A 14,499-nucleotide genomic window follows, 5' to 3' on the forward strand; every position below is an offset into this window, starting at 1 on the left:
AGAGGAATGTCTCCGGAATTTTGTTATCAGTGACAGTTCCTGAAATGTTAAAGAGCTGTCCCGGAGCACCCATATAGTAAACCATAAAAGCCACAAATGAATGACGCATGATAACATTGTTTTGATGTTAGTTTGCTTGAGTAAGATGCAGCGCCTGAAAATTGCGTGGCATTCTGGCATGCCATACAGACGTACCAAAGTCCTACAGATTCATATCAGTTGTTTTGTGTGAAGTCATGAGGCGGGCGCCGATTTATAGTGGCGTGCGACAGGTGCACGTGCCTGCTTCAACAAAGGCCCGCGCACTTACGCAAGCTAAGGTTCTTGGGATTAGATCCAAGCTTGTTGGGGCCTTGTCATCAACTTGCCACAAGACCAGGAGGCCGAGCAATGCTCCAAGTACGACACTTCGAGCGGCCACTCCCGCGTGTTGATAGAATGCCATTGACAAAATAAAAGCGGCAACGAAATACAGTGAACATGAAATGAGCTTCCCGAACCTTCGTCTCTGTTAACAACTGCACAACTTCGGTGCCGCTGAATTCAAGGTCAATACGCCGGTACGCACTGTACTTGTACTGCTGGTGAGTGTCGGGAAGCACTGGAGATCAAAGCCTGTGCTTTCCAATCTGCATGATTAGTATTGGTTTTCTTCTACCCATTGGTTTCATCTACCGTATGAGAGGCAGATGTAGCAACCGGTAGGCCACCACTGTGTCTCCTGGAGCACAAACGCCGGTATAACGCTCTAATACTGGACTGACTGTAAGCTGAAAGACATTACCTCAAGTTCGCAAACAGGAACTTGCTTCTTTTTGCAGCACCAGCAGATCCGACTGCACCACATATGAAGAACACAAAAATAGGAACCGTACATTTCGTTTTGCAGAATAACATAAATGGTATTCCAAATTTACGGCGTCGAAGTCTATTTAGAGAGACAATTGGCAGCCCCAGTACTCAGGTCAACGTGTATATTAATATAGTTTTCTGTTAAGTCGCAAATAGGTTTTAAAATGAGATGGGGGCACTGCTCCAAGCGCCTGTGTGCATACGAAAACATTGCTTACCTGCTGCTATTGAAAGGCAAACTTGGGCACAATAGTCTGTTGAAGTACCTGCACAAAACAATTAATGGCGCCACCATTCGGCATGAAGCCATTTTTTCAAACTAGCGAAAATGATTAGTTACGCCATAAAGTGCAGAAAGTTTCAATTATTTGTTAACTCAAGCTATAAAAATTGAACCAGTGAACAAGACGCAGCTGCGCTAAAAGAAATGGGCAAGAATGGTACGTGAAATTTAAAAAGAATATCAAAGCAATCAGTACAAGATGTGACCACTTACAAAGCATTAATAGAAAGACAGAAGTGAAACAGTGTGTTCAGACCCTTTAAAACAAGCAAAACTTGAAAGTTACGAGGCCAAAGAAAGTACAAAAATAATACGTGCAAAACTATTCAAAATAGAATATTTCCGATTTTGCAAATAGAAATAATCAATTCTCCAGTTAAAACCAGGCACGAGATGGCGATTTTGGTGTTTTCAGGAAAGGCGTTCTTCGACTTTATTCACGTAAAGCGAAGTCATTCCATCGTATATTTAGTGTAATGCTCCAAATGGAGAAACCGCGCCAATGAACGTCAACAACGGTGACTTTCTGTACTCAAAACCTGGAAGATCGTTATGTATCAATTTACAGAAAAGCTCATAAGGAATACGGTTCATTTGGTCTGCAATGCTGGAAGTGTGAAGTGAAAGGTAAAAGTGCTTCATGCACAGTTATTACGGTTGGTCGAGTTGAAAGAGAATCACTTTCACGGTCAACTGCGGTTGGAAGGGTATAAGACATAAGTCTTTAACGAAAGTTACCCGAGTAAAAGGAAACCTACGCGCCTAAATAGAATGAGATTGATTTCGCCCTATTACTCGTATGTGGAATTTACCTTTGCGGAACTAGACATAGGCCTTGAGGCACGAATTGATACAGGACTCCGGATTAATCTAGATCACAAAGATTTTAATGCCCCTTGATGTCGCAAAAAAATGCAAGTCGCCGTTTCTGAGCTTCGCGTCCTTCGGTGTGTGGGTGTGTGGTCGCTGGGGCCAAAACTTTATTCCAAGACCTTCACATCAGCAGCCGAAAGTTAAACATGCCAAGCACCAGGGTGGTTGGGAGAATTGTGTCGACATCTTTTTTTGACAGCACTGCTCTCTAGCTGACACTTTTCGTAAGCATCCAGCAACATGCCTGACAGACGCAGAAAACTAAAATCATGTTTTCATCTCCAAACGTTTACGTTCGTAAGAACGCACAAGCAAAAGCCAGGAGAGCAATGAGGCTGCTTACAAAACTGATTTCAAAGATACCAATAACAAGGAAGCCATATGCGCACCCAAGAACTCCAGCACGGTTCGCCAATAGATCTCCAGTCCACCAGAAAGCGTGGCTGACCTGCATATGTGCTGGCAACGAAGGAAGAAAAGTGATTGACAGCAGAAATTGTTTCCAAGCTCAAGTTGCGCGTTCAACCACGTTCTATCTATCTGGCTTCCCACATGCGTCGACATTCTTTCACAAACGCACTTAAAGAAATGGGATTTATCACACGATAAAAAAAATCTGAAAAAAAAAACGCCATCACTAATCCTCTATTTCCGTTGTGAAATGCCAGTGAGGTCAAACACAGAAAAAGATGCTAATCTGCTATGCGTGTGGACGCACTATGTGTGTGCTCGTGAAGCCCGGCAATGATGTGTGTAAAGGGGAGCTGGGGACCTAAAAAGATGGTCAAAAATGCCAAACGGACCCGAATCTTGGCCCTCCATCATAGTGAAGACTTCGAAGCAATTGAAAAGAATGAAGAGGAGGCGAATAAACAAAATTCATCGGGACATTGCTAGCCTGTACGATCGCGCGATAATACCAGGCCTGAAAAGAGCGTAATAGAATCACAAAGCCAGTCAATGCAATTTTGTTTCGAGCTCAGCAAGTAGCCGTAGCAAAACTACCACGATGCGCAAATAATTCGCTTCGTAATAGTAATTAGTTCGTTATTTTACGGTAATAATAGTGGCAAAAACATCCCTGAGGACTTTAGGTGTCAGCACCATCGCTACATTATACGTAGTAGCCAATCCCACTTGCATTGCCTGACTAGCTAAGAACAAGATGGTCATCCAGGTTGACCTAAGAGACAAAGGAAGTTTGTACCAGAAACAGGAACTAGCAAATGTATATACTACATACACGTATGTCGTAGATGAAGTGTGAGCCACACAGTGAAAAAGGGGGGAGGAAGTAAGGCGGCGGTGCGGTAAAGTTGGTATGATCGGATATTTAGGGGAAACCCTCAAGGTGGAGTAGATTTTTAACAAAGGAGTAATTACTCATTGATATCCACCCAAGCGCAGCCATACAGGTACAAAGGAAAGCTAAACAACCTTCTCAGAAACTTCATAGTTAAAGAAAAATTCGCCCTGGTCCGGGGACTGAACCCATAACCACCACCGTTCCAGAGCAGTCGCTTTACCAAATAAGCTAACGGTCAGCCGATCGGATGGTCGGGCGAGAGTGAATTCGTCAATAACTCGAAGGGGGAATAGTGTTGGTTAGATATTCGAGTTATTGATGAATTCGTTCTCGCCCTGTCATCTGTTGTACTAACCGTTCGAGTTAGCTCAGTTGGTAGAACGACTTCCCTGGAAAGGCGATGGCCCCGGGTTCGATCCCCGGGTTCAATACCCGGATCAGGATAATTTTTTTCCTTTAATTGCGAAGTTTTTGAGAAGGTTGTATGGCTTTCCTTTGTAGCCGTATGGCCGTACTTGGGTGGATGTCAATGAGCAATTTATCCCTTATTACAAAGTTGTTATGGCCACTTTCTTCAACTCTATAGAGTTAAGGCAAGACGCGAGAGGAAAAAAGACGTAGAAGCAGGCAGCATCTCACTACCGTCAATAGCCAAACCACAAAGTTTGAGCAGAACGAGTTTACACTCAAAAGACTTTCTCACTGCTTCTCCAGCCGAAGGCGTAGAAAACAAACGCAAATTGCTTTCAAGTACGCTTACATTTACTTTTGTTCTCTACTGGGTTTACATTGTAGAGCCAAACGTTAGCGATATAAAAGCTCTTAAGGTCATTTTTTTTTTGTCCCTCGATCTTTTAACATCATCCTCGCATGGAAAGGTTAAAGCTACGAGTTTTAATTTTATAGACTAAAGGGCACGACGCAAAAGCCGTTTTTCCATTTTAAAGAAACTTGCCACAGCATTCTAGCAGGCTAGTTGGTGCATGGATTTTGCTGGATGCTAAGCGCAGGAAGACAGGAGAACAAGAACACTGTCCTGTCTTGTTTTCAGTGTTCCTGTTGTCCTGTCTTACTGCGCTTAGCATCCAGCAAAATTCCATTTTGAACTTTTACAGAAAGCTTGCCACGATGCCAGTTTTTCAATGTAGTAAGTTTCCTACCTATGTCGATGGTTTGGTTTAATGCGGTTAATAATCGAAAGCGATCCAGGTTATGACTGGTTACGAGGGACACCGTAGTGAATGTCTGGGGGTAATAGACCACCTGATATTCTTTACGTGCACTGACATCGTAGAGCACACCGGCACTTTGCCGTCAGCCTCCACGACAACGAGGCTGGGGTACAGTCATTTTTCCTCAAGTTCAGCTGTCGATCGTCTTCACCATTGACCCAATGAGCTTGGGCGTTACTACTCCGATGACTTCCACCAGAAACCTTTCGCATGAGCAAGAAAGATAAAGCCCCTCAACTACTGCGAAGTAAGCGATTTCACCCTTCACTCTTCCAGACGCTTTACCAGCGGTAATATGAAATAGCACGCCGTTAACATTCACCCAATGGCGCCTGTTCGAGTGCGACAAACAAGCACACTTTAATCGTTGATCTAAATAGCTGTCTTCCAGCTGGATAGCGCCCGCAGACCTTAGCCAGTTTCCTGAAGAAAAAATTTCTATTTCGAGTGTGAATAGGGTCTTACCTTTGTTATCGCCCGTACCTTTACAAACAAACGAAACCGTGGTATGCTTAGAAATGGTCCAGGTCAACAAAGCGGTGGGTGCGTCGCTCGTTTTCACCTTTAGAGCAAAGAACTTACAAACGTGCGACCATGCTTCTGTTTTTGTTAATTTCTTGCAGTTGACTTGTCTTTGAGAAAGCGCGCACTATTAGAAGGAGGGAGAGAATAGTTGGCTGCGAATCAATTTGGCGAGAAGACAAAATGTGTGCGTTGCGTCTGGAAAGAAGTCGTTTTCAGTTTACTAGGTTTGCTTAGTTTTTATAGTTCAAAGTAGAAAGTACTTTAAATGTAATTGGAAAACTTTGCTGAAGTAAATATAGTTAATGTAATAATTACTTTTTGGGAGCAGTAAATATTAATGTAATATAGGCCTAACTATTTTAAAAGTACTTTTGCCATTTATGCTGACTATGGCAAAAATTGTTTTGGCATCCTCGCACACTATTTTATTCTATAATTCTCACATTACCTGTTGCGACGAGCAAAGTTAGCAGTGTCATGGTTCTTACAGTGACCATTTCCTTCGCTCCTCAAAGGTCGCAAGAATTTCGTAAAAGCTAGGACGCTGGTTACTCAAATGCACACAAGTCTATGATTATCAATGAGTACTGCAAGTCTCAAAAAGCTTACTATTTAGGACTAGGCTCGATCGTAGATGCGCCTTTTAGGTGGAATGAGGGCCAGTTGTGGGAAAAGCTGAGGGCCAGTGGTATACATGTATAGAAGACTTCTCTAACTCCGTCAGCTAGCTGCTTCAAGAATTTTCAGAACTGCTGTGCTTTCAATTCAATGCTGCATACGGTTTCTTTCTTGCAAATCTGAATCTTACTCCCTAAATGTATGAGGGGTATACCACAGATTGATTCATCAGTTTTGAACTTCTAATGCACTACAAACTGCGATATGCGTGCAGGCCACCACTCCTGCATGCTGTGGTCTGGTGCAGGAAAAGTTTTCCACCGTGGCCTTGCTATCAGTCTGGCCAACTCTATTAGAGTAGCCTACCATTATGTGGCCCAAGGGGATGCTGCCCACAATGGATGAGCCCCAGTGCATCACTTTCACAACTTATGCGGAAAAAGGTTCCAAATACTGCATTTTATGCGCAGTATGCGTGGGCAGTGTGGACCGCGCTCTTTCACTCCTTCTGTCGCCCAATCTTTGCGTGAACTCCTAGCCTCTCGTCCCTCCCGAGTTTTGTTTGGGAAACGAGAATAACAGACACCATGCGAGCAAATAGAAAGCAGCGTAGATAATCATTAGTGCCTTTAGAAAGTGGTAGAGTTAAGTGCGCGTTGCAAAATGCTTAGAGAGGGAAGTGTACGGAATAAAGCATTTTATAAAATATGAACGGGGAGCATACTTAAAATATTCATACATAAATCTTCGAACATTGTGCTGAATTTCAAGTCTGCTTGAAGCTAGTGTGCCAAAAGCGATAATGCATTTTGTAGCAAATCCCTCGCGCTAGTTCTTCCTGAACAACGTATGCTCTAATGCAAGCACTACGTTGTACCTTTCCGTCGTACAAGATGACCGGCACGGCGAAACGCTTGTGAGCCCTCGCCCAGCGAGCCTTCTCCATGTGTCCTCGAAGTTTCCTCGTGCGAACCTCATGAGCCGCTCTGCGAAAATCATAGTCCACGAAGGCATAAATATGTAATCGTGAGGCAGTCTTTGAAAGATGTGCAAACGTGTGGAAACACTTATCGAAATAACACGCTGCGGTCTTCTGACTCGTTCACACTTGAACATTCGGCGGTGAGACAAAAAAATCCTCTGCCGCGGCGTAGAATCCGCTGGAAATACCGACGGAAAGCCGATTTGGTCCGGGGCCGAATGTTGCCTCCACGAAAAATTACGCCGATTTCCATCAGCAAATAGGACGCAAGGAAGTGTCGCCGCGGCGACGTCCGGTAGCCTCCCCCAGAGGCCAACATGGCGACGCCGTGCTCGCAAGTTGCCATCGGCTCACATGACGGCCACGCCGCGAAGCTATATCTTTGCTGTAAGACAAGCGTCACCATGAACACAAAAACAGCGTGTTGAAGGGTGACAGATATGTTTATTTATAGGAAAGGCAGAGAGGTTGGCCGGAATTAATAAAATCTGCCCTGCTGCGCTGCATTGGAGAAGGGTAGAAAAAAGAGGATCATGATGGGTGACGATGTGGGAGAAGGCATAGGACATTGGAAATAAGATCGTTGCCCTTTTACCCCTGTTCCCCTCCGTTGTTAACTAAGCCTGCAAATAGCATGTTAAAGCGCGTGCTGCCACAGTACACGGGGTCAAATTTGGTACGCTTTAGTGCAGAATTTAATGTTAATGCATTTTCCTTTCTGCATCTAGCTAGACGCTCTTTGGTGGCGTACGTAGCTTCGATCGCGCGGCCACCTTACGGTAATGAGAGCTTGCAGTCGGAGCGGCTATGGCGGCGACGTGCTGGCAGGGAATTGTGAACAAAGGAGTCTGTCGGCGGCAACGGATTTCGGCCGGTCTCACCGCGAAATGCTCAGATGTGAAAGAGCCATTCCGTTCTACATTGGGAATGGCGAGAAGAAGAAAGAAAACTGAAAAGTAAAGCGAATAGGTGTTTGTGGAGACATGTGTGGCCAAGGGCACTTTCAGGCGGTGACTAATGAGGGAAATCTCTCCAGAAATGTTGCTTTGGTAGTGCATTGCATCCGCGCAAATCGACCTGCGCCCGCATTAGATACAACGTGTGGCTTTCCATGAAGCATCTTGTGGGCGTAGTGGGATACTTGCTCATCCTTTTCGGTGCCTATAGATGAAGACCGAGAGAGCGCATGTCAGAGCAGACCCATGGCGTTTGTCCATGCTTCAATAAACGCGCGTGTTGTGCCTTCTGCTCTCTACTCAGTGCGTGCATCTACGCCGCGCACCAGTCTGCAAAATGGGCGGCTTCAGAATGAGAGTTTCAACGATCTTTCGGACCAGGGAAGAAGACAAACCTCCATCTCAAACCATCTGCACGTACAGAAAGCCGACTGCTGGAATAATGATTACAGCCATAAAGCGGACACACTGCGGGACAGACACCATTTTTATGGTCGGTCGGTTTGTCAGGTTTAACCTCCCAAAGCGACTCAGGTTGTGAGAGACGCCGTAGTGGAGGACTCCGGAAATTTCGACCGCCAGGGGTTCGCACAGCACATGGGCGCCTTGCTTTTCGCCGCCAGCGAAATGCGGCCGCCAAGGCCAGGATTCGATCCCACATCCTTGGGAACAGTATTCGAGCGCCGTAACCACTGCGCCACCCCGGCGGGATACCATCCTTATGTTATAACGGCAGTGCGGCTGCCTCGATTTCGTTCACAGGGCCCGGAGGTGAAGCGGTGCTTAGCGAAGGGAACCTGACTCGGGAAGACTCGATGAATTGATGGCGCGTGGGGCTGGTACTTCAATATTCTTTGCTGTGTGCTGCAAACAAAATCGCCACATTTCGTGCCTACAGGTCTCAACCTCTAGAAACCTCTGAGTTGTCGGCACGAAATGCACATTTAAGGCTGTGATTTTGTTTGCGGTGCATGCCGCATATAACAACCAATCCTTTTTATAACGCACAAACACCGGCAGCGTCTTGCAGATCACTTCAAGACCGAACGTACACGGCTCTGCCAGTATTGAACAAAAGCGGGGTCATTCTCGCCAAAGCATGGTTGAGGGTGTGCGGGGTCTCACACTTCATGCAAGCTCGCTGCTTGTCCCTATACTACATAACCGTGCCTTTATAACAGTTCTCACGGCTGTTCGGCTGCTGCCCGCCCGTGCAAGTCAACCTTATCTTGCGAGTTAGCGTACCTGACATGAAGTCAGGCAAACCTCAAAATATGGAATGCGCTTCAGGTCCTCTTGGCTGGCACAGTTTTAGCGCAATGTTTAGCAAACGAAGATGAAAGTATAGTCTGACGCTGCCCATTTTTGAGTAGAGGTCACCCATTTGCAACGAGAATTATTTTTCGCTGAAAATTGTCTCATTGACAATACGTTATAGAAGAATGAAGGTGCGGTGAAAATAAACGAAGAAAAAAATAAATGACTTACCTGTCATCAGTTTTTCCGTCGGGGCTACCGATTGGAAGCGCTAAGGATACGATGCGGTTGGGATAGGTGGCGCTCAAGGATCCCTTTTCATTGTCAATGACCTGTGCGAATGTAAAAAAAAAATGATCTCTTAAGGCATAATTAGGTGCTACGTCATTTCGCCTGCTACCTACGGTTCTTGTAAGTTCGCACCCTAAGATGCCTGCACGCGCAAAAGTAAATCACAAGGAAGACTGTCAAAGTATTCTTTTGTTGAGGTAAGGAGAGCCATGTGTGCCACTCAGAGTGCAGGCCAGTATAGTGGGTGTCGATAAGGTGGCGACTGACGCCTGCTAAAAAGGACGAAATCCGCCAACAATGACCAAAAATTCTGTTCACCCAACATAGATATATCCAGGGTGTCCCAACTAACTTTCGTCAAGGGTTAAAAAAGCATTTGAGGTAGGCCAACGAAACCATTCGCATAGGGCTGCCAGCCGACTTGCGCACCACAGGAAAGTTTGTTTTGCAATTCATTAGTAACGATGGAATGTTTTTCTGCATTACTAAATAATGACTTTACAAAATAAATGTCATTTGCAAGTACGAGAGCACCTTCAGAGACCCTAATTCCATTTATTTGAAATAAAGCCTCACGTGTATCCTTTTTACGAGCTCTAAAGAAGCCCACGAAATACAAAAAAAAAAATCATGCGACTAGCTCATTCGCCCGCCACGGTTGGGCTGCTCTCAACTCTGGCTTGAGTGAGCGAAATCAACTGCAGCTATGGTCGCATGCTCCGTTGCCGTGGCAGGCCAATATGTTTACGCAGTATCTTCGCCCGAGTAAACCAGTCGGCGCTTGTGACGGTGCAAGATTCAGCGAGCGCGGCGAGCTCGCTTTAATGATCACCAGTATATCACCCTAACATTGCCTCGATTGCAGCACGCTGAACACAGCCACGGAACTATCGAGGCACCCTAGCCTAACGCTGTAACTGGGCCGTAGCGCTACGGCCGCAGCTGATTTGTTTCACTCAAGCCACGGTTGAGGTCAGCGCAATCGGGTCGCTCGAATCCGTTAGTCATGTGATAGTTTTTGTATTTCGCTGGATTTGAAATCAAATTAAAATAGAACTTCATTCAGAGAACATGGAGAGTTCCCTAGGTGGCTGGCCAAAAGGCATAGACATGCCTGACAAGCGGCAGCTTCCCACCTCCTCCCCATTTTGTTTGGCACAGCACTCGGTATATCATCATACAGAAAAGTAGAATACTTGAGTAAAGAATTAATACACAAAATCAATGACAAGTCACAACACAGAACAAAGATTATGCGACGGCATTTACGCAAACAGAAAAAAAGGCAGAAAAAGAAAAGAATAGAATCACTACGGCTTACAGCAGAGCTCAAACTACGTTTCTTGGAGCGAGAATAAATGCACTCATATATTATTTCTGAATGTTTGCAGCGAAAAACTTTCCTTGATCATGATGAAAGTACCAGGATTTTGATCCAAGAAATGAGGACCCTGATACATGATTTTTCTGAGCCATACGCCTTTTTTTTTTTTTGCAGATTTTTTGCTGCGCATTGTACTCATGTTGTTTTTGAAGATACTGGCGGAAACAGGCAGCAGATGCAGACTGAATTTGTTTAAAAATGATTAATGTTAGTCGGTGTTTTATGATATTTGCAATGTTTATTACTTGATGCTAATGAAAAAGTGGATCAGAGTGGCTTAAGTAATCTGCGTTCTCAATGAGGCGCAGAGCTTTCTTTTAAAGAATGTGCAAGTTATGCATGTTGTTATGTGCTTGTTGCCGCACAATTCAGGGAGTAATGGATTCGTGAGTAGACAAGTCTGTAATACAACAGTTTTTTTTAACCAAGGAGGCAAAAGTTTCCGCTGTTTTCATATAGGTCTTATAGCCCGCGAGATCTCTGATCGGAGGCTGTCAACATGAAAGGGCCCTAGATAGTTTCTCTTGGAACAAAAGTCCAAGGAATCTTTAAGAAGTTACTCGCTCAAGTGTGTCACCCTGAAATTGGGTTACAATTTCCCTTTGAATATGCTCTGAAGATCATTCATCTGGAGCCATTGAGAGAGATACATGTGTTAGCCATATATTTGTTTTTATTTCTGAGTTATCAAAGTTTTTTCTACGCAAAGGTACGTTTGTGTCGTTTGCGCATAAAGTTATGCCAGGTGTTCTGGGCACATTATGAAGTCATTTATGTATAAACGAAATACCAAAGGGACCAGTATGGATCCCTGGGGCACGCCATACTTTATATGATCATTATTTTATTTAGCCTGGTTGACATATGTATACCGAATCTTATTTGTTAAATACCTCTTAATTAGTTCAAACGTTAATCCTCTAATTCAATAATGAGATAGCTTTACTAATAAGGTATTGTGCTTAATTGAAGCAAATTCCTTACTGAAATCGAGAAATACCTCTACTGCATACGACTTCTCTTCAAAGTTTTGAATAATTTTATCCCTTACATTTAACAAAGCCATTTCTGCACTTCAATATTTTGAAAACCATACTGCTGGTCATTGATAAGGTAGTTTTTCTCACATAAATTTCGAAGCCGCGCATTGACAGCTTGCTCCATGACCTTAGAGAAAATTGGCAAACAGAAATAATTATATGAGGTTTATGGCGCATAAGCAACTGCGGCTATCATGCGCTAAACACAAGGTTAGATGATCTATCAGGTGAATAGAGTTTTCTTGCTCATATTTGATTTTAAAAATTGCTTTACATTACTGAGTACCCAGCAGAATTTTATAGTATGTTTTCGTGTTGTGATATTTACTATCTTGTGTATAATGTTTTCTATCAGTGGTTCCACAGCACTATTAGAGTTTATTGCAATGACGACGGCTAAGGAAGCTGTGTAAATGGTGTTGTTTTTGACGTTCTCATCCAATATTTTCTGCACGGCAACATAAACAGCATCGCATTTGCCCATAAAAATTGATGCACACTGAGGCAGTCGTATTAGTTTCTCTTGTACTATTGCCCTACCAACATAGTATATCGTTTTTGAGCCATCTGTATCATATTCAATGTAATTTTTATATTTCAATTTTAATGCCACGTATTCTTGTAAGATAGGCTCATGTGGTGTGCGTGTTTTCTGAAATTACGTTAGTGTGAGGTCGAAAACTGTTGAGAGTATGTACCATGGTGGGAGTGGTTTATTTCTTGGGGCAATAGTTAGCATTTCGCTAATGTCTAAGCCCTGGCACTTATGTTCAAAGCGCATGAGAAGCGGCTTAAACAACCGGGGCTTGTTAAAAATTGTCCTAGATGGATATTTCATGGCTACTCAATGACAGATGTTTTGATTGAGAACGAATTTTAAGGATGTATGCACATGTTAGTGCGGATCGTCTACCTTCTATTGCGATTCATTTGGTTATGCCTAGAGGCTGGTTATTGGTAATGTTCTCTACGCACCACATGCTAACCCTAAACCAAGATTGCATATGGGGTCTAGTCGTTTTAAATGGGATGTCCAAGCTGAACCTATACTATGCATCCATATAGTCTAACTTGGAGCACACCGCGGAGCTGTAGATATGCAAAAATCATGCTCACTCCAACCCCCCCCCCCCCCCCCCCCTCCCGTTTCTGTGAGAGTAACTTTAGGACGTTAAGTGCTTGGGTGGCTTTCTTTTTTAGGTTGTTTATATGGGGAAGAAATGTAAGTTTTTCGTCGAATGTTTGTCGAATTTATGTTCTTGTTTCACTGGTAGTATGGTCGGGTTGAGGTATAGCTTGGGATCTGTCTGTAAACCTATTCTCATTGAGAACAGAACGGCCAATGTTTTTTGAAGAGAAAACTTAAATACATTGCTGTCTGCCCAGGTAGCTAGTTTATTTAGTGTCAGTTGCAGTTTGCTCTCACAAGTGGATATGTTATAGGAAGTGTATGCTATTTGAAGGTCATCTATGTAGGCAAAGTGCATTATGAACTTTTGGATTAGTGTAGCTAACGAGTTCATTTTCATTATAAAGAGAGTTGTGCTTAGGATGCACCCCTGCGGCACGCCGTTTTCTTATGTGAAAGTTGTGGAGAATACTGTGCCTAAACGCTCTTGGAATGTAGGGTTCTTCAGGACGTCAGTCAGGCAGCTCAGCATCCTGCCATGGATACCTAGATCTGCTAGGTCACGGAGGTTACCGAACCTCCACGTGAGGCCTTATCCAGGTCGAAGCAGACGCCGATGCAGCGCTGCCTGTGGCTGAACGCCTCCCGGATTGTGTTCCCGAGACGTACAAGGTGATCGGTTGTTCTTGACGCCTTTTTAAAACCGCATTGATGTATATCCGGAAGTTGCCGGAATTCAAGAAAAGAAAAAAAAAGGTTAGTCTGCAAAAGATTTTGCAATGCAGCTGGCCAGGGCTATTGGTGTGTAACTGCTAGGACAGGGGGGGGTTGGCCTGGTTTCAAAAAGGATAATATTATGGCTTTTTTTTCCACGCTTCTGGTATCTTGCCAGCCGTCCATGTTTTATTTTAAAAATTGAGCAATGCTTCCACGGCAGCTTGCAAGACATGGGTGAGAATTTGATAGTATACATTGTCAGGTTCCGGTGCTGTTATTTTACCAAGAGTAAAGACTTTAGTTCACGTATTGTTATAAGCTCATTGTAGTCATCCTTTATGCCTCTCCAAATAGGAAGCTTTTGTTTTTCTGTTTTTGATCTATGCTTTTGAAATGTGCGAGTGTAGTTGGACGAGCTTGAAACTTTGGCAAAGTGCTCGCCTAAAATTTTGGCTTGTTCTTCTAATGTTTGTGTTCCAGGGGGCGTCAGGATAAGATATGTGTAGGGGGTAAAATCTCTAGTGAATTTTTTTACCTGTTCCCACATGTTTTTAGGGCAATGAGCTGTTTATAGAGGACACATGTTTGCCACCAGGATTTGTCCCCATTTCTTCACACGTACTGTGTTCTGGCTCGAGCTTTCTTGAAGTTAACCAGGTTTTCTGGTGTCGGATATCTATGGAGGATGCCCCACACTTTGTTTTGTTCTTTTGGTAATTTCCATTCCTCCGTCCATCATACTGTGTCATTTTCTTGCGTGTTGTGACGTTTGCGGAATTGCTACTAAAGCTGCTGAAATTATGCACGCGGTAAACCTTTCATATATTTCTTCTAAAGTCAAATCTTCAGAGTATACTGTTTGTTATGCAGCGTTTGTTCTAAAAACCGACCAATCGGCTAGGTGAAGTTACCAGCGCCGTACCTCGTTGGAATGATGGGTATGGCGGATGATAACTTTAAAATGGCAGGTAAATGATCACTCCCCCTGGCATCATCTAAAACATCCCAAATAAAATCATTAAAAATGAATGGTGATGCTAAAGCTACAAGGAGG

The 14,499-nt window shown here is 43.8% G+C and overlaps 1 protein-coding gene across 2 annotated transcripts in view; it reads right to left on the reverse strand.

Annotated features, from left to right (window-relative positions):
- The window catches only part of LOC146184533 (phosphatidylinositol-3,5-bisphosphate 3-phosphatase MTMR14-like), a 108,771-nt gene that overhangs the window by 66,411 nt on the left and 27,861 nt on the right, over positions 1-14,499 (reverse strand). For both annotated transcript variants that reach the window (XM_084609416.1, XM_084609415.1), the window contains exons 3-6: positions 9,116-9,216; positions 6,567-6,675; positions 2,398-2,467; positions 1,071-1,118 (exon numbers count right to left, since the gene is read on the reverse strand). In XM_084609416.1, coding sequence (XP_084465542.1) covers positions 1,071-1,118; positions 2,398-2,467; positions 6,567-6,675; positions 9,116-9,216 — 328 coding nt within the window. The remainder of the gene's footprint in view (positions 1-1,070; positions 1,119-2,397; positions 2,468-6,566; positions 6,676-9,115; positions 9,217-14,499) is intronic.

The sequence above is a fragment of the Amblyomma maculatum genome, chromosome 7, assembly GCF_055883805.1.
Source record: "Amblyomma maculatum isolate TAMU_Amacu chromosome 7, ASM5588380v1, whole genome shotgun sequence".
In the NCBI taxonomy this organism is placed as follows: Eukaryota; Metazoa; Arthropoda; class Arachnida; order Ixodida; family Ixodidae; genus Amblyomma; species Amblyomma maculatum.